At 44.4% G+C, this 20,078-nt stretch overlaps 1 protein-coding gene across 4 annotated transcripts in view; it reads left to right on the top strand.

Moving 5' to 3' along the window:
- The window catches only part of akap13 (A-kinase anchoring protein 13), a 119,459-nt gene extending 100,827 nt beyond the window's left edge, over positions 1 to 18,632 (top strand). Inside the window, exons 27-39 of one of the 4 annotated variants that reach the window (XM_079240865.1) lie at positions 490 to 738; positions 835 to 911; positions 2,163 to 2,344; positions 3,153 to 3,235; positions 3,351 to 3,539; positions 5,370 to 5,510; positions 6,726 to 6,799; positions 7,579 to 7,623; positions 9,537 to 9,587; positions 9,854 to 10,123; positions 12,038 to 12,217; positions 12,524 to 12,815; positions 16,754 to 18,632. In XM_079240865.1, coding sequence (XP_079096991.1) covers positions 490 to 738; positions 835 to 911; positions 2,163 to 2,344; positions 3,153 to 3,235; positions 3,351 to 3,539; positions 5,370 to 5,510; positions 6,726 to 6,799; positions 7,579 to 7,623; positions 9,537 to 9,587; positions 9,854 to 10,123; positions 12,038 to 12,217; positions 12,524 to 12,815; positions 16,754 to 16,806 — 1,886 coding nt within the window. In that variant the 3' untranslated portion in view covers positions 16,807 to 18,632. Of the gene's footprint in view, positions 1 to 489; positions 739 to 834; positions 912 to 2,162; positions 2,345 to 3,152; positions 3,236 to 3,350; positions 3,540 to 5,369; positions 5,517 to 6,725; positions 6,800 to 7,578; positions 7,624 to 9,536; positions 9,588 to 9,853; positions 10,124 to 12,037; positions 12,218 to 12,523; positions 12,826 to 16,753 lie in introns of all 4 variants that reach the window. The other 3 variants (XM_079240864.1, XM_079240863.1, XM_079240866.1) reach the window with 3 other exon arrangements.
- Positions 18,633 to 20,078: the final 1,446 nt, after the last annotated feature.

Genomic DNA, 20,078 nt, shown 5'->3' with positions numbered 1-20,078 from the left:
CCGCCGGAGGTTGCCGCTTGGTTGAACCATTAGAAAATGATTAAAATAAACTCAAAGTTGGAGACTTTTAAGCGCTGGGCTCATAGCAGCTCAGTATTCATAAGGAAGACGATACACCGAGTAGAGTCCGTATCTAGTCATACACCTCTGATATTATATTTCTGTAAGGAAAACGTATGTAAATGTTCTCTGATACAACTTGGAGTGATTAGCTACACAGGTGAGAACGGAGGAGATATATCTGTCAGTGAAGTTTTGCTGATTTGTATCCCACCGTAGAGGCTCAGTTAAGTGACGAAGTTATGACTTTATCACCTGCTGTGTGTAAACACTTTCTCAGCCCTGCCAGACTAGAGATGCTAAATCACTAAATAAACCTGTCATAATATTACTGCTGCTGGTTTTCATTAGGTATGAGCTGATGCTTTCCCTGCATGTCAGACTGCAACTCTGTTTTCCTTCTGACATCTCGTCACTTGTTCGATGCAGAGAGCGAGGAAGACTACGATGACTTGACAGACGCCGTTCGGCTGGTGAAGGAGGTGATCGCGGCGGTCGATAGCAAAGTGAACGAGCACGAGAAGAGGCGGCGTCTGAAAGAGTTTCACAGCCGCATGGACACTAAGTCCATCATGATGATGAAAGGCGGTCAGATTTTTGCCAGGGAGGACCTGCTGAAGAGGAGGCTGATCCACGACGGAGCGCTGCAGCTGAAGAACAACCAGGGGAGGCTAAAGGGTGAGGAGATACTCCCCAAATTGTTCTCCTGTATTTGTAAATGTGGAAATCCAATCACACTTTTTGCTTACTAAACATTTTCTGTTGGCCTTCCAGAGGTCCACGCTCTTCTCCTGTCAGATGTTTTGGTCTTCCTCCAGGAGAAAGACCAGAAATACGCCTTTGCCATGCTGGTAAGTTCTTGCTGTCTGGTCTGTCTCTCTCTCACGTCCTTCTTCTTTTACGCCTTTCCTTGCTCCCTCCTGCTCCCTCCCTGCAGTAATGAAGATCTCGTAAGTGCAGCCAGAGAGGATGTTGTCATATTTTCCCATCCCACTGTTGCTGTTAGCATTAGCCATCCTGCTTGCTTTTCCCACTGTGCGATAATGCCCGTCTCTTTCTTGCACGCTAGCTGAACCTCATAACGCTGATCTGGCCCTAGGCTTCCAACCCAGCCGTGATGAATCACATAGGTTTTAGTTGTTTTTTTTCTTTCGTGTTTACAGGACTCACAGCTTCATGGCATGGTGCGCTCTTTCTGTCACACATTACAGGGAATGAAAACAGAGGCAGGCCTGTGGCAGGATAATCAAATCCATCAGAAAATAAAAAAAAAGGGGCTTGCTGCATTTGATTTGGGGCTGCTGACACTGAGAGGGGGGATAACACCGTTCTAAATGGATGACAGCTGTATTATCGGGGGTTTTGGGGTGTGTGCTGGCAGAAAGGTGTAGATAGGAGGTAGAACTTATTCTTCTGAGGTTTCAGTCATTCTGTGTCTTTCCGCTGGACACTGAATCTTTCCTTCCTCGTGTTTTTGCAGCAAATTCAATCTTTTTGTTTGGTAAATAGTCTTTTCTCTTGCTGCGCTGCAGTGGAGGGAAGTTGGAAATCAGGAATTTTGTGGGAGGGAAATAACTCTTACAGAATACCCACTTGATTTGATTTAAATGTTAGAGCAGGGTTTTAGGTTTTTTTCCATTTTGTTTCCAGTGTAGTCACACCAGGAAGAGAAACAGAAAAATCTTTAGCTGCTTTGTGAATGAGCGCTTTGCAGGAAAATGTAGGGATGTGGTTACAACTGAACACTTTGACTCAATGGAGCAAAAAATCAAACAGCGGTTTGTGTTGCTGCTGAACTGAAGATTGATTTTATTCCCAAAGTCACAATTTCTACCATTCGCTTTGTTTTCTGTCGTCTCTCTTTTTAAAAAAAATTAACCCTCCTTTTAATCTTTGCTTCGCTTGTTTTTGTCTCCTCCTCTTGGCCTGTAATTACCCCCCTCCCCTCTTGTGTTTTTTTTTTTTTTTTTTTTCCCCCATCTTCCTGCTTTTGCAATCTTCTCCTCCCTCTTGACCCTCCCACTATCTTCCTCTTTTCCACTCTCCTCCCATATCGTCACCATCAACCCTTCCCCTACTTCCTCACCCCTTTCCTCCTGCAGGACCAGCTCTCTACGGTCATCTCCCTCCAGAAGCTGATTGTCAGGGAGGTGGCTAACAAAGAGCGCGGCCTCTTCCTCATCACGGCAGGCATGGAGAAGCCGGAGATGATGGAGGTTCTGGCCAGCTCAAAGGACGAGCGCAACACCTGGATGCAGTACATCCAGGAAGCCATGCAGTCCATGTGAGTCGGATTCTTTTAGGTGTTCATTTCTTCCTGTATTTGAATGCATTGAGACTTGTTACCACAAAAACGCTTGATTGTCATGTACTCCAATGTTTCTCCCCCCCCTTTATGCTGTTTAACATTCAGAGCTGGCCTGTTCCTTCTGTGCAGTAAACCAGGAGTTAGACCCAGCCCAGTTCTCTGAATCATAATATGCTTTAAGTTGTGACAGAGCGCGGTGCCGTCAGTGGGATTAGTACTACTCTACCTGGGGTTGTGATGTACTCGGGGACAGTCTAATGCTGGATTGGCTTCAAGGGCAGCTCACTATAAGCAGAGGATTATTCGAATGCAGCCAGTGGGAAGGAGAGAGATTTAGAGCTCTGTCACAACCCCCTCCCGCTCTGACTTCTGTCAGAATACAAAACTGGGATCAAGCTATCGGCAGGAGCGGAGATGAAAACCAAACTGATTTTTTATGCCGTTGTCTTTACAATGAAAAGTATGCAGCGTTTTTTGAACTCTCAGGGTTATCTGTTGTCCTTCGACGCATGGGCTGGGTCTGCATGAAAGAACCAAAATCACTTCCGTCAGGAAGTTATCCGAGGTTGGTAGTAGTGAGTCAGAAATGTAACAAAATGCAACGGTTTTATTTAGAAACGTTTTCACCGTGACCTTTCAGAACTAACTGTGAAAACTTTCTGATGCGTTTTAAATGAGACTGAATTCGCTTTTTCAGATTCAAACAGGCTCACTGTGAGGGACGAGGATGTCACGTTTTCTGGAAATCACATCTGCTTTGTCTCTCTCCTCTCTGATTGGACAGGGAGAAGGATGAAGATGAAGGTATTCCCAGTGAGACGGAAGATGACAAGAGACAGTTAGAGACCAAAGCCAAAGAGATGAGAGGTGAGAAAAAAAGGAAGCAAGTGGGGGTCAGTTCTCTTGAAATGCCATTAGATATTCCCCTCACTAGTTTCCCATCTTCCTCACATCTATCCATATTTCTGCCTGCTCTGGCCAGATATGCTGAGGCAGAAGGATACAGAGATCATGTCTCTGCTTGAGGAGAAGGTGCGGCTCTTCAGAGGGATGTGGGAAGGTTTGAACCCAGGCGAAGAGGCCTGCCGGCAGGTTGAGCCTTTCTTCAGGTCAGCCTGCAGCCAGGAGCCACCCCGGGGGGCATCCATCATGAAAGATGCCCTGCAGGAAGGTAAGCCAGAGGAAAAGAGGGTTTATAACGTATAAGATCCAGGAGATGCATCTTTCGACTGTTGGCAAATTCTGAATACACACAGCATCTTGTCTCAGTTTCTTTACATACATTTTATGGCATCAAGAAACCCCAGAGCATCTCACCTCGCACTTTCTCATCAAACAGGAGGCAGAATATCCCAAATGGAACCGAAGTCAGACATCAGACACGCTGCATTTCTAATAAATCTGTCTCGACACAAGGTTGATTTGTATATTCATCCTTCAGACGAGAGCTCATCCTGTTTCAGAAGTAATTTGCAGGGGCGCTGCATCTCATTAAAGCCTGAGCGCCGACACAGGGCCAGAGTGTGTTTTGCCTTGATTTCTCTGGAAAAGTGTACAGAAAACATAAAAGGAGTCGAGATGTGTTTTGAGATCTTCTCCAAGTTCTTTTTTTTTTTTCTCCTTTTTTTTTTGCCGCCTTTTGCAGCCCCACTCATCAAATGTGCATTAGAGGAAAGCAGCGTGAGCGTGGAAGTGAACAGTGAGACATGCTGAGCTTTACATTGTGACTATGAGATGTGGAAAAAGATGCCAAGGCACCACATATTCCCCGCATACTGAGATCGCTTTAAGTATTAACAGCCATGTGGGAAGATTCAAAACACAAAACATCTGATTTGTGTTTTCTAAATGCATCAAACTCTCTGAGTTTATCCTCCTCCATGAGAGGGGAGAATATTTTTTCTTGTTCTTGAGACCCCCACATAGAAAACAACGTCATTTCGTCCCCGCGGATGTGGTTGAAGGCAGTTCCTCGACCTGGAAGAACTTTCTAGTCGTAGGTCTCCGAGAAGCATTGTGTGATTGGTTAAATGTGTGCAGTGGGCGTGGTTAACGTGGAAAAACAGGAAGCGGGCTGTCGCCATTTCTGCACTTTTGCAAGTTAAAGATGTTGTTTGAATAAAACAGCCGATCAAGGTGGTGAGAAAGTACAAAATTTGGCCTTTAAACGCACGGACCCAGCGGCGTGCACAGCCGTCCTGCCGCTTACAAAGTTTCACGTTAAACAATGCAACATAACTGGGTCCAGTGCAAATAAAAGCATCAGACATCAGACATCGGCAGTGATCCCATGTCTGGTCAACACTTCTCATGGAGAGTGTGTTGACCAGACAAAAAATAAATTTTTTCATGTTCTTATGGCCTCGTGGAGTTTGTAACAAGCTTTAGTGCAGCGGTGAAAGATTAGAGCTGCAGTACCGCTCCTGATTTCTGGCGTTACACAAAAACATGGCATTGCTTAAAAATACCAAGGATTTGTTTTAATGTTTGCAGATTCAGTGACTAAAAGATGGAAAGAGCAGCAGGTGTTTTCAGGATTCCTTTTAGAGCCTGGACCAGTCGTCGTCGTCCTTATTTGACATGTTAATCTGTGGCGCTGATGTGTTTTCTTACTTGAGGTTATGTTTTCCTGTTAGTTCGCATCCGCCGGCAACAGCTTTGATTCCTCTTATTTTCACTGGCTGCATCTCCTGTTGATGCTCTCAAGCTGATACCAAAACATGTGTCTTCCTCGAGTTTATCTGAATTTCATATTCCAATATATTTAAACTTTTAGTGAAGAAGCTCAGCGGATCAAACAGGTTGTCAATAGTTGCTTAGCAACAGCAGCCAGCACTAGGTTGAAAGCAGAAATGCCTGCCAGGAGTCATGGGTGCAGAGCTGAACTGTAACACAGTTAACTGGGATAATTCACTTACCGACCTGCACGTTGATGTGTGTGTGTGTGTGTGTCTGTGTGTGTGTGTGTCTGTGTGTGTGTGTGTGTGTGTGTGTGTGACAGTGGAAACGTTACAGGCTCTGGTGAACAGCAGTCTGGGAGGAGCAATGGCCAACGTCCATGAGGGCGGAGGTGCCGGACCGGTGTGTCTGCCCCGTCGGGCCGAGACCTTTGGAGGCTTCGACAGTCACCAGATGCACAGCAGTAAGAGTAAGACCCCCACTTTGCTGTGAATCCCACGCTGAACGTCCAGCTGCTCATCAAAGCAAACGCTTTAACTTAGCTGCTGGACAAGTTTTAAAAAAAAAAAACAAACTCTGGCAAAACAGCCAGCACTTCCCACAAAACTCCTGGTGGTGATATAAGAGCAGGCAGCACCACAGCCAGCACTTCCCACAATGCCCCTGTTCAGAGCAGCAGATGCAGCATTGCAGAAGGGTTTGGACAGCAGCGCTGAGGCTTCCTGAGGGAAACGTGGCCTGAAGCGAAAGCTCTCAACCGACTGGCTCTCAGGCTGTGATAGTAGGGCAGATACTGAACTGTAAAAGCTTCGTGTTTGTATCTGACACTTCCAAAAAACATTAATTTACTTTTATAATGTATTTGAACACAACTGATTTAAATGTCACACGGTGAAAGCATAATGGGTTTTTTTTAGAGATATGTGGAGAAATTAGATCATGTTATGGGATGCAAATGACAATAAAATGCCAAATAACAGCACCATCAGTACAAGATCACACAGATGAAGTTTTACATGATTTCCAGATGAGGATTCAGGTTTTAACTGATGCACAAACAGAAAGGCAAGAGCAGATTGATCATGAAGTATCAAAAAAGGTGAAAACCATCAGACTGATGGCTGCATAGAGGCTGCAGCCTCTGCAGGATGCCGATGGTGACATCAGTCAGTTGTTGACATGATGTCTACAGAAGCTCAGTTTGTCTGCAGTCCAAACAGCTTCCAGATCAGATCAATAGTTCTGCTGTTTCTACTGAACAGCAGAGACACTTTCCAGACACTTGTTAAATAATCTAAAGACATGATGGGCAACAATGAATGGCTCCCGTTGTATAAATGTTATTTTGCATGTAGGAGGAAACTGTATCACATCTGTTGGACCAACATGGTCACCATGAACTGTGAAACATAAACCTTTCTAGTCTATTCCTTGACAAACTTCTCTACCTGAACAGTAAAAATGATGAAAAACAAACCAGTATTTCTGTAAGAACACGATTGATTTTTCTCCTAGCAGGTGGGCGTCGACCAGCTGGAGGTTACAGCTGCAGAGCGACCCATTAAGTCATCTTAAACTGTGATCACTTGTCCTCCTGACACTGACACATTTTATCTGAAAGAGTTTATTTTTAAATAAATGGCTGTGTGTGTTTGTGTGTGTGTGTTTTCTTTCTCAGGTGGAGACAGAGACGAGAGTGAGGACATGGCCGGAGATCTGCGCAGGACAGAGTCTGACAGCGTTTTGAAGAAGGTTCGTATCTCGGTATCGGGTTATTTTTGCCCCTTCACGCCTCCGAGGAAAGCCCGAGGGCATGTGAGGGGCCACATTTGTCCTCCAACATTAACAAGCAACATTAAGATGAATCTCACTGCCTCCCCCAGTAAATTAGCCTCTTGACTCTTCCTGCCATGTCCCGTTGCCAGTGGCAACCATCAGTTGTGTAACTATCCAGCAGTGGATGGGAATAAACAGATCATGTTTAAGTAGCGCTATTATAGCTGTGCATCCAGCATCCTGTTCCTGCTCTTCAACAAAAGCGTTTTCTTCGTCTCAGAAGCAGTAACTCCTGCTCTCCGAACCCACCTAAAGGGAAGCGTTAGGTTCTTCATCCCGGGCGTTGAGCCAGGGTTCAAAGAGAGTGCAGCAGTAAAAAGAAGAATCATCCTGATCATTAAAAATACAATGCAGAGTTAATTCAACCGTTACATCTTCTATTGAATTCACATTTGTAAACGACCTTCTTTGAAAATTAAAGGTTTTTTTTATGTGTTTAAAGCTCCTTCAGGACTGCTGTGTTACTGCTACCATAAGTCACATGTAATCACAGCTACAATTAGCCACATGTGCAGCCACACACACACACACACACACACACACACACACACACACACACACACACACACACACACACACACACACCAGTCACTTGTGCACCATTTGTCACATCCATGCAGAAAAATGTGTGTTAAGCAGCCAGACACGCACCAGCAGATGCACGTTATTCACCGTGTACTAATGTCTGTGTGCAGGGAGGAAACGCCAACTTGCTGCAGCTGCTGAAGAGGAACAGTGAGGTAACGGCGACTTCCTGCATCTAATTCACTTTCAGCTTCTGTTAACATGGACAGAGTCAGAACTGTGCATCAGGATCGTAGTTAGCAGCATCAGCTGCAGCTGCTGGGAAACTGTACCTGACCTGCACAGAAGGAAAAGGCTCAGACTAAGAAAAGTCTCATGTAAGATGGAGAAAATTTCACATCAGTGCCACATAAATATTATATAGAGAGCACCTTGTGAATAATTAATGTGGTAGCACACGCACACACACACACACACACACACATCCAGTCTGTGCAAGGGCTGCAGTGTGTTGAGGAGCTTTTACTAAAAGAGTTTGTTTAAAAGTGTTTTGAACTTTCTAAAAGATGTCCACAGAAAGTCATTTTCCATCGTCTTCACACAAACTTTGCAGAAGTTTTTACTGTCTGTAAACCTGACAGATAATTAGGATATTTAGAGATATTTGGGAAAATGTCTGTAACGTCAGACCCAGTCAAATCAGCTTTACAAGCACATTGTTGACCAAAGTGCCACACAGCTTTACGATTAATAGATAATGCAAACATCTAAACCTAAAGAGGAAAATGTGACGATTAAACGCAAGTATGAAACAAAAAATCATCATAATGTTCGAGCCGGTGGAGAAACCAGATGTAGGGAGAAGAAACTTTAAAACTCTCTTAAACAAGAAAAAATGTGCTTGCTGTTGCACGTTGTCCAGTGACCAGCTGGTCATGTAACTGTGTCCACCAGCAGTGCACTTCACCCTCCTCGCCTCCAGTGTGGCGGCGCTGGTGTGTGAATGTTTCAGTGGCCACATTGTCGGCTGAAAAAGCTCCGTCTTCTCCGTGTTTCACCGTTTACTTCTGGACAACGAGCAGAACCAGATCAGCAGATCTCAGCTGAATTCAGTTCAGATCTTTATTTGTGAAGTCTCTGTAAAGACACTTTAAGCCAGTTCACACTCATCCAGAAACAAACTGGAACAAGTGCTGCGATGTATAACTGCAACGCATTGCCAAGCAAGAAGTAAATATTTGTTAAAAAGACATAAACTGTTGTCTAATAACTATACCTGGTAGGAGATGGTTGCCTAGTGACCATTGTCAGTATTGGCTCAACTATGATGGTAAGAGATCACAACGAGCTGAGTTATCACTCTTTTACTGCATGAATAATAACACAGACTACATCCCGTGTGTGTGTGTGTGTGTGTGTGGGTTGTCCTATTAATGTGTTTAAGGTAGTGTGTAAAACTAGTGAAACAACTGTATTTAGAGAAACAGGTTGGATTGACTCCAGAAAGAAAAGCTGTTCTCCCAACAGCTAATAGAGACCAAAATAAATACAAATCAAAGCTTTTAAAGACCAAAACAAAGAATAAAATCTTATAATCAACCCAAAAATCCTCAGGAGCCCTACAAAGAACCAAACACAGGTGTGATGTGAGAGCCAGGCAACGTTCAGGCAGCGGCCTGTTGGACCAGCAGCAGATGAGACTGATTCACACATTAGATTATTATCCAGTAAAAGAAATAAATCCTGAATATCTTTTTAAGAATCTGAGTCTAAGAAAAGACTTGACCGTAGAGAGAATTCTGTTTCTCACACAAGAAAAACACCCAAAAAAAGGGTTAAAATGTTATTTCTTAGTAGATTTATGAGTCTGAGATCAGCTTGCAGTCTGGAGTCTCATTTAGTTTCAGGACTTCCACAACTTCACACAGATAACAGTAAAGCGACCTAAACTAACCCTGAAGACATTTGCTTTGGGAAACGATGCGTTTTAGCAAAGCAGAGCGAATCTTAACATCCGGCCGTTTTCTTCAGCAAGCCTGAAAGGATTTTCTCTCCATGTGAAGCAACAAGAACTCAGCAGGATGTTTTCAGGTCATGTGACACTCACTCTTTTCTCTTTTTCCAACAGCAGGTCCTCCACAGCGTCTCCCACCTGCATCTCCTGCTCAGCACTCTGCAGGTACGCCGGCTCCAACGCCGCGCATCATGCGGCGCATCCACGCGCTCCACATCAGAACTGACACGATGCAGCTCTGTGAAGCTTTTAGCTGTCAGGGTGAATTTCAGCAGCGCTCCTCGTTCGAAACAGGAGGAGAAAAGATGAATAGAGATCATCTGGCGCAGTGTTTACTAGACGTACAGAAAGAAGTGATGAGAGCAGCATCCTCAGGAGGCAACTGTTGTAACTAACCAGTGTGTGTGCGTGTGTGTGTGTGTGTGTCCCAGGCGGTGGTGGTGCAGCAGGACAGCTACATCGAAGATCAGCGCCAGGCCCTGAATGAGCGCTCCTCCTGCGCGCTCTTGTCGCGGCAGTCCTCGCGGCCCAGCTCGCTGATCGAACAGGAGAAGCAGCGCAGTCTGGAGAAGCAGCGGCAGGAGCTGGCGTCCCTGCAGAGACAACAGGCGGCTCACGCTGAGGAGAAGAGGAGGAGGGAGAAGGAGTGGGAGCTCAGGGAGCAGCAGCTCTCTCAAAGAGAGGAGCTGCTACACTTCCAGGTAACTGCGCATCAACCAGCACTTTAGTTTCTCAGCGGTCTCTGGGCCGATGGAAGTCCTGAAATAACCGCAGCACGCGAAGCTCTCAGTTTCCCGCAGCGCTTTGTTGTAATCATTCATGGCATCCCGACTTTAAAACTACAAAAACTACTACTACTTTCGCCTGTGGTTTTAGTTTCTCTGTGCTGCAGAGACGATCTTGGAGCTTTCCGGTTCACTGACCAGTTGTTAATCATCGCATCTTAGGTCTACATTTAATGTCTATGCTTGCTTGGTTTTATGATTTTATTCAATCCTCTTGCCTGCACTGGCAGTGCGGGTGGAAATGCACGTTTTTGCTATAATTTCCTTCCTTCCCTCCGTCCAGCACTAAGCCCATCCCTGTCTCAATACAAAAATACATGTTTACATCATTTTCCTGCTGCTGTTGATTAACTTCTGCTGTTCCAATGAAAGAAACACATGAATAAGTAAGGAGGAGATGCTGTTTTGCTCCTGGAGTGGTGAGACAACAAGTTCACTTACATCCAAATCATAATTGATTTGTCAATTTATGAGCTTCAGAAACAATTTCCAACCTCACATGCTTCAGTCTTCCTGCTTCTGTTGTGAGCTGATGATGTCTGCAGCCGCATGCCGGCTCGATGCTGCGGGGTCTCCCACCCGCGAGCTGGCTTTCCACCGCGGTTCAGATTTACATTTAAAAGATGCGACTTAAAAAAGCTGAATGATCTGGTCTGGGTTCATGAAGCACGGCGCCAATCCCAGTTCCTTTACATCAGAACCACCACTCCCAGTACCCCCGCTGAATGTTCAGATTGCAGCCACGTCTTCATACCATCTGCCCTAATCTTTGTCCCAATCACTTCCCACCTGATAAATGTTAAAATGACTCAGCAGCTGAGTCATCAGATTTCTGTACCTGCTGAATGCATGAGCAGCGTAGCCGCTCACACAAGTTTACTGGATTCTTTTCACTCCAGTCAGTGGGAACACGTCTGACTCACATTTCTTTATCGTAACTTTGACTTCCTTTGCGTATGACAGGAAATCCGACTATAGACTGGAGCACTTGAATGCAACACATCAAATCCGCCCCTCGTCTCCAGAAACACACTCTCCAGCAAAATATAATCACACAAGGACTTTGGAAGAAGCCGTAGCTCTTTTATAACGTCTGCTGCCGCTTAGGTTCCGTCCATGCAGGTGGTACAGATCCACACACACGCACCAGTATGACCAGTTAGATCTGGTAACATCTGAATTCACAGCAGTCAGCAGCAGAGCAGCTGATGTGGCGTGAATGGGAGATGGAAACGCTCTGTGCACCACGAGAAGGTCTCATTCTGTAGGAAACACATCGGCCAGTTTATCACCTCTTCACCAGACTGTCTGCAACTTCTGAGCTACAAAAAACTTTCCATCGTTTGACCTGAGAGAAGCTCACACGTGCACAACCAGGTTTAAAGCTTTGGACTGAAATGGGAATGATAATGGCTTATTAATGATAATTACTAATTAATTAAAGACCACAGAGTAATGTACCTCTAAATGTAAAGTGGCAGAAACTGGGAACATCCCAGTGAAACAAGAGCTCCTGAAATTGGAAGTTTACTTGAAGAGACACGAGGAAACACTGAATAATTAACTGGGCAAAGTTTGGACCTCCAGTTCTTCCTCTGCTCACATTAAGGCCGAATTAATTTGCCTCAACAGAGCTGAGCTGCATCCTAAAAGATGCATTCACTGCTGAACAAGCCGAGACAAATAAATCAGCGTGTCCTCGCATGAGTTACAGCAATCAGGGAGTTGGTCGACAACCTTCCTGTTGTCCAGAGTTTCCTGTCGGCACCTCCAGTCGGGATCTTTTTTCTTCTTATTTAAATGAATCAAAACTTCTGCCTTCCCCTGCAGGAGGAGGAGATAATGAAGCTGAACAAGGCACTGGACGAAGAGAAACAGGAGCTGCAGGGTAAGAAGGAGGAGTACCAGAAAGACCTGGAGAGGCTGCGAGACGCCCAGAGGAAGCTGGAGCGGGAGAGGGAGGCCGTGCGGCGGCAGCTCGACAAGATGGAGGAGCTCCGACTGTCTGAGGTGAGCGGAAAAAACCCCAACAGTAATGAAACCCCCCCCCCAACCCCTGTGGGAATCAGCCTCATCTGTTGCCACGGCAACAACAGGTGAGCACTCAGCGCGCTGGAGGGGATTTGGAGGCTTCAACTCGGGGCCTCCTGAAAGGGAATTAAAGCAGATCCAAACTGGTTTTTATTTCTTCATAAATCTATTAAAGCAAAACATTAATTACAGTTAAAACACCAACATACACACTCCTCACACTCCTCACACACAGCTGTACACGCCATATGTGAGCTCTCATGTGTCTCATGCTCTCTCTTCCAGAGAACTCCCTCCACCACATCCGACGAGTCCCTGTTCCTCGGCAGCTCCCAGTCTCTGGAACTGGACCCGCTGGAGCTCTCCTCCTCCTCCTCCTCCTCCCTGCCGAGGCTGCAGCCTCAGCGGTCCAAGCCCAAAGGGAAAGGCCTCAACCCCTTCACCTCCTCTTCCACCAACCTGAAGGGCAGCGAAGCCAACAACCAGATTTCCAAGAGCTTCCTGCAGCTGGCCAAGAACAAGAACAAAGACGGGAAGAAGAAGAAGAAGAGCAAAGGGGGGAGCGCGCAGACAGCAGGTAGAGAATGGTGAGCGGGAGGCAGAGGGTGGATTCATATGAATTATTCAGCGTCTTACAGTGAGTCATTAGATTGAAGTGGAGTGTTTTATCGTCAAGGACTCTTCACATCAGACGAACAATGTCTGGTTTTTATTGAAAAGAAGGTGTGTGTGTGTGTGGTCGGATGGGTAATCAGAGATAGAAGAGAAGAGAGGAAGCTGTTTTCTGAAAGACACGCTGAACTCATGGTAGAGGGCCTGGCTTCAAGGTTTCCTGTACTGTCGTCGTGCTGCAGCCGGGAAAAAAAAATGTTTCCAACAATTAGCCCTCAAAGACGCATTCACTTCCGCGCACTTTGCTTGATGGATGTAAAAAAAAAAAAACTGTGATCTGTTTTCTTCTGTTGGCTTCTGTCAAGGTGGTGGAACAGTTTCTGAACAAGAAAACGTTCAGCTACATCAGTGTGACTCACGCACATCAGAGAAAATGGCAAACTCAAAGATGGAACGTCTCTGAACATTTTAGCTACGCCGAAATGCCAATAATAAAATCTTTAAAGGAGAGAAACCGCTGCATTCTTACACGAAATGCTCTGTCAAGTCTCTGCAGCTTTAAACTTCAGCGGAGGAAGGCAAAATTCCTCCGTCTGTACTCTGAGCAAAAGTTTATCTAAAGTCGACACAAAGCAAGTGAGAAATACAATTTTTAGTAAAACATAAAAAAATCTATTTTTGTAAAAAAGCTAAAGAAAACTGCCGCTCATTGTAAAGTGTGTGTTGTGCTGATGGGGGACGTTACCCTTGGTAACAGAGCTACTGTCTTGATTTGAGAAATTCAGACATTTGAACCCACAAATTAGTTTCTGGCAAATGTTAGAGTAGATTTTTCTGCCCCAAAGCAGCAATCAGGATCTAACAGCACATCTTTTCCATTGGAGGAGGATGAGGAGGGAAAAACTGCAGCATTAGAGACCTGCATCAGTGTTCACATGACAGACAGAAAAACACCTGATGTCCTGCAGTTCCAGCACAACAACCACATGGACCAATAGGCAGGTATTGATCAGATTAAGATGTTACTCTGAATCAAATCACCTGGATCCAAGCAGGTCCACAGTGGGAGGAACCCCACAGAGCTGTGTGGGGAATGCTTGTACACACGTTTGTGGTACCCTTCTGATGAAGGAAGAAAAGTCACTGAAATAACCTGAAACATAAAATTTCATTTCTAAAAACCACATTTCTTTTGATTTGTGGTTCAAAGAAATCCTTTTAAAACACATTAATGAAACTGGTCTGGACCAGGCTGGAATTTGCCTAAATGCATCTTGACGAGCCACTAAGAAGCTTCGTATAGAAAGTCCTCTGAACAGACGAGTCAGAACCGGAGCGATTTGACAAGTCCCACCAGCTCTGTGGATGCAAGAAGAGCAGCACAGAAAGAAGAGACGACTCTACCTGCTGGAAGACACGGTGGAGGGCTGTTTTGCTGCTTCTGGTGTCATAAATCTTAAGTTGAATCAAGTTTCAGGACTCCTGAAGGCGTTGTGTAGGCAAATGTTCTGCCCAGTGTGGGGAAGCAGGTCATTGGTCCTCCAGCAAGATATTCAGAATTAAAAGAAACCCAAGAATGGATGAGAACCAAACTATTCTCAAGTGGTTTTCTGGGAGCACTAAGGCACATTTTGTTGAATGTCCATGGAAGGAGCTGAAACATGGAGGGTGGAGAAACTGCAAACCTGGAGCCAACATACCTGTGGACCTCACTGTGTGGAAGAGAAATCACGTGAATGCAGGTTTGTAATGTATCTCTGTGTCAACACACCTGGCTCACATTACATGGCTCCATCAGCCTATGAAGTTCTGCACAGTGAGTCAGATGTGTTGGAGCAGGGATGCATGGAAAGCCTGCAGGATTGTGCCGCTGTAGGACCGGAGCTGGAATATCCTGATAGAGCTCAGCGTGACCGTTTGAGACATTTCGCTTCACTGCATGGTAAAAGAATTGGACTTTTCCTTCTGTTTAATGCGTGGAGCTCTAAAGGGTTCAGGAAACCTTCATTATTCACAGGCTGGGGGTCTCAGTATGTTTATAAATGATTCTGTTGAACCACAATTTAAAAACTTCTGATGTTCATTAATTTATTCTTTGGCATTTTTTTATGGAATTACTTGTGTCAGTTTCAAGTTATCTACTCTTACATGGAGCCAAAATGGCTTTTCCAACCTGTTTGGAGGTAAAAAAAAACAAAACAAAACAAGACATAACATGCATAACAAGTTAAATTCTAATACTGAGACATTGTTTGAGGTCATGTTGTATTTTTCCCTCCCATTTCAGCTGTGAAGACCCTGCAAAAATTCCATCTAAATATCACAAAAATATTTGTTATTTTGAGAATTCAGACCATAATCTAATGAAATATTCTGCAGTTTAGTTCATTTACTTCATTTTGGAAAGAATCTTAACAAAACCAGATCAAATATAATTTCAACTAAAAGAGTAAAAAGGATCAAAAAGAAGAAAATTCTTCTGTAAACGATAATATACCTGTTAAGATTTCCTGAAATGAGTAAAGGTTTTTGGGGAAAAATGCTGAAACATTCATTTCAAGTCCTTTATTTACAGCATTAAAACCAAACAACACAAAGAGATGCGAGTTTAGCACACGGTACAGTGGAGGGGTCAGTCTGCCTTTAGGCAAGGCACTTCCCCACCTTGCTGCCATTCTGGTGGATAAATGAACAAACGCAACTTCCATCTGGAGGAAATAAACCATGCGTTCAATGAAAAGCACTTTGGATGCCTTAAAAAGTGCTGCATAAATCTAGTTTCTCAAACCAAAATCTATTAAAAGCAGTTTGTAAATTCAGAAGAATTGTCTTGTTGAGCTGTCCTTCATTTTTTTTTTCTTTTTTCTTCTTGATTTTCTAGATTTTTTTTTTTTTTTTTTTTTATATAATGTGATGCACAGACAACTGAAGCACTGCCAGGATCCAGGAGATAGTTTTATTTATTTATTTTTTTGACATAATAAAGGACGAACAATGAGTGTTTCACTACTTGGGCTCAGAAATGTGTGACTTGCCTGAAGCCTAAAACCTTTTTCCTTATTCTAGACAAACACCTGCTTCCACCTTCATGCTCTGGCAGATTATTTCTCTTTGGTCTGAATCATCTTCAGTGTTTTTCATCATATTAGCATCTCGTCAACAGTTTAGTCTCCATGTGCGCAGCTCAGTGGCAGCATTACGTCTTCGCTGCCGTTCCATGTTGTCGTGTTTCCACACTTCTCTCTTCGTACAGAAGCCAGTTTTTTATCTGTTGCAAGATCAGTCTAAGTTGGCTCCAGCTGCAGTTTCCAAGCAGAAGAAGACGGGAAAAAGGGAAAAGAAAGGCACACTGCGATTGTTCTGTGATTAGAAATGTATAAAGTCGGTGGATTTTCGCCATGAAGGAGGGAGACTCATTAATCAGACTCTTCTTTTAATGGAAACGTCTTTCTGCAGCTGCATAATCACAATATTGTCTCATCATGTTGGATTGTACTGTCCTTAAAGCCCATAAGTTATCTGTTAGAAAGGTTTTCTCCCTGTTTTAGAGACTTGCTCAGCATTTCATCCGGATCGCTGACATTTGTTCCAAAACTAAATAAGTCAGGAAAGTAAATTATTAAGCTGTCCTACATTTCAGGCGGGGATTGAAGCGCTCTGACTACGAGTTTATAAAACGAGCTGTTTATTCTGCAGTCGTCCAACATGTCGCTGTGTTTACACTTCAGCAGTGCAGGAGGACAGGCACAGCAGAGGACGCCTTAGAAGCACATGCAATATTAAAAGCATGGAAACAGGCGGTAGTTATGGAGAGATGTCCGCCATACGAGCCAACGTTCAGCACAATAAGCCGGTTTTATTTTCACTCCTGCTCCTCAACATGACTCCTCTCCTCTCCTGCAGACTCCCAGCACGTCCCAGAGCCCCCAGTGGATGGAGAGATCTTCTTCTGCTAAGAGATACTGCCGTCCCTCCTCTTCTTCATCACTCTGACGGCCACGGAGGCGTGTGTTCCTGCCACATGCTGTACATACAGTGTGTAAAACTGCAGCGCACCGCAGGGCTCTTCTGGATCCGTTCGGAACCATCTCGAAAAGGCTTTTAATTAATTTTCCACATCATAACGTAAAGCAACTTAACATTACACGCAAGAAGGAGCTGAAAATGGGATTTTCTTGTGTTTTGAAGTGAAATATCACTGCTTTCAGCATGGGGGAGAGAAAAAGAGGGAGGAAAAAAAAGTGATTTAGTCAGTTTTGTTCTGTTGTGTTTGGTGGGATCCAGTTTCTGGTGTTCTCAGTCCAAACATCCTCTTTCCTTTTCCAAAAAAATGATTAGAATCCTTCCTTTTCTGTGATCGGCGCCCGCTGAGAGGCGTCTTGCAGTAAAATAACTCTTAAGCTCAGCCAAGCGTGTCAGTGTGCGTGTTGCCCCGACAACACTCCGTCCTGGCATCGAGGCCAGCCGCAGCCGGAGCTAAGGCCTTTTTCCACGGAAGCACAAGGACACAACTCCAATCCAAGTGCCACTCACATGCGAGCACGAACGTCTGTGGACTCCACGCGGCACCGGAAAGTCCTCTCTGCTAATCACATTCATTAGCTGTTAATTCAAGAGCTAAACCACTGAAGGAAATCTGCGTTGTCCTGGCAACATGTCTCCTCGCCTCTACAATGCCAGATGTGATAAAATCCACCTGTAGTTGCAAACTTTGGACTCCACGGTGATGAAAGGGTTTAGACACTCGCTCCGTGTAATGGTTCTGTTCAGATCCTTCCCGAGTGTTTCAGAGCCCTGGATGGATATTAGTCCCATCGTCGCGTTAGCTGCCTGCCATTATGGAGCCCTCATCTTTCATCATCAACACAGACAAGAGGGTTTTCTTTCTTTCTTTTCTAATCGCATGTAACTGTGCAGTTAGCGTACTAATAGCTTCTGTTCAGCTGGTTCCTGGTTTCAGCTCTGATTCAGCTCTGTAGACACACACACACACACACTGCTGATGGTTTAGGAGGTGGAAGCTGCTGATTTAGGGTTAAAAAACAACGTTAACTAAAGTATGTTTCTGATCATTTCATATTAGCCATCCCTCATCAGTGTTGTTAAGCACTTTGGTCCTGAACATTGTTTTTTTTTTATTTTTTTTTTTATTTTATTCAGTAGATATTCAGTGTTTTTTTTTTGTTTTTTTTTTAATTTCCATTTTGTTTTTAAGTCAAAGGCGACAATGATCCAAAGAGAGCCGACATGTTCAGTTACATAAAAGATGCGGCCGTTTCCTTTCTGTCCTTTCTGTACATGAGACGACAGAAGGATGCTGGCAGCTTTCTGGGAGCGCTTCCAGCGGGACTTAAAGCTTATGTTTTAGACCCACTCAGCTCACGCTTTGGGACACGTAACTACCTGCTGGACAGGTAAGAAGAAGGAAGAAAAAGGCAACCGTAAGACTGTTGAAGCTGAACAGGAAAAAACGACGAGCAGCATCACTGCACTGCTTCCTCGCTGCCTCTTTTGTCTGGTGTTGAAGTGCTTGTTTGTTAACTCGCTGTCTGTGTGGAGGATTTGACTTCATGTCCAGGCTGGTTTGTTATAGTGTGTCTTGTAAGAGGCTTACGCGGCCTGCCAATTAGTTGCTTCATGTCTTTTGTTTATGGCTTTGGTGTAATCCTTACAAAGAAGCAGAGAGGAATGGACTTTTTTTGTAGTCCCTTTTGGTTGCTTTAGGTGTGTTTTGACCACTAGGGAGCACTGCACCTACAACTAAATATCCCCCCCCCCCCCCCCCCCCCCCCCTCCCTCCCACAACAACAAAAAGAAACTACAAGACTATTTCCTTCTTTTTTTTTTTTTTTTTTTATCTTATTTGATGATTTTATATATGCACTCCCTGCTGAGAGAAAGTGGCATATTTTCCTCAGCAGGTCATCTCCGTACAGAGATAATGTGATGAGCGTGGGCTCTCACGCTCTGTGACATTTTCCCCACGGCATTTGTAATTGACTGAAGAAACAAATAAGTTGTCAGATTGTAATTGGTTACTCAGCGAAAGCAGTCGGCGACAGCTTTAATGTAGGGAGAGGAAGAGGGTTGGAGGGAGCGACCGGGCAGAACCACCAGCTTGTCTCCGTTGGGGACAATCAGCAGACGCGAGTCAGGAAAATAAACTCCCTCCACCATGATGATCAGCCTGTCCATGAGACGCGCGTGTCCATCAGGTGAACCCTGCGTAGCCTTAAATCGTAATGATAAAATGCACTAGAGTAGAACCCAGCGTCTTCTCAGGAGAGAGAGGAGAGCTTTCATACCTCGCTTTCACTCGAAGGAAATGTGTGTACTATACAAATGGTACACCGTCGCGTCACTCTCAACAATGTACAAAAGAGAAAAAAAAAAGGGCGAAAGTGTAAATATGGTTTATGTATAAAACAAATCACATGTAAAAAAGAAATTCTTCGATTTGTGATTTATTGCAGCATTTTGTAAGAATGTTTTATTTATGTATTATCCCCACCGACAGGGTGGTGAGCAATGTAAAGGCAAATTTCTCTCACAATAAAAAAAAAAAAAAAAAAAAGAGAATTATAATGAACATGGTGAGTTTCTGCTCAGTTAATGAACTTCTTTATGTTTTGTGCCATTCGCTCAGTGCGGCGACTATAAACGGCATCAGAGCTGAACGGAAATGTAAACAAATAATGACGTGAAACTGGAAGGCTCCAGTTTGTTTGCACCGACAACAATGGAAAGAATAAACGGAAAATGAAAAGGGCTTCGTTCTACATTTTACTGTTTTTAAACAAGTGAGTTTGTCGCACATCACACAGATGAAATCTATCTAGTGTTTGTTCCAGCTGCTGAACACAATACTCCCCGTGCTTCTTTATTAAAAACATCTCTGGTTTAATTGTTAACACAGAAAGTCAATCACATGGCAACAACGTCAAAACAACTTGCTCACGTTAAAACTGAGCATCAGAATGAGGATTTAAGTGACTGAATGTCACATGGTTGTTTGTGACAGACCAGATGATCCACTGGGATTTTCACACACTAACATCTGTAGGGTTCAGAGACAACGGTCTGGAGGGGAAAATATCCAACCAGCAGCAGTTGTCTGGACCAAACTGGTCCAGAGGAGAATGGGCAGACTGGCAGGAGAATGGGCAGACTGGCAGGAGAATGGGCAGACTGGCAGGAGAATGGGCAGACTGGTCGGAGAATGGGCAGA

This window comes from Telmatherina bonti (assembly GCF_933228915.1).
Source record: "Telmatherina bonti genome assembly, chromosome: 1".
Lineage (NCBI taxonomy): Eukaryota > Metazoa > Chordata > Actinopteri > Atheriniformes > Telmatherinidae > Telmatherina > Telmatherina bonti.
The sequence above is the reverse complement of the archived record's forward strand: the minus strand, read 5'-3'. Positions and strand labels throughout refer to the sequence as shown.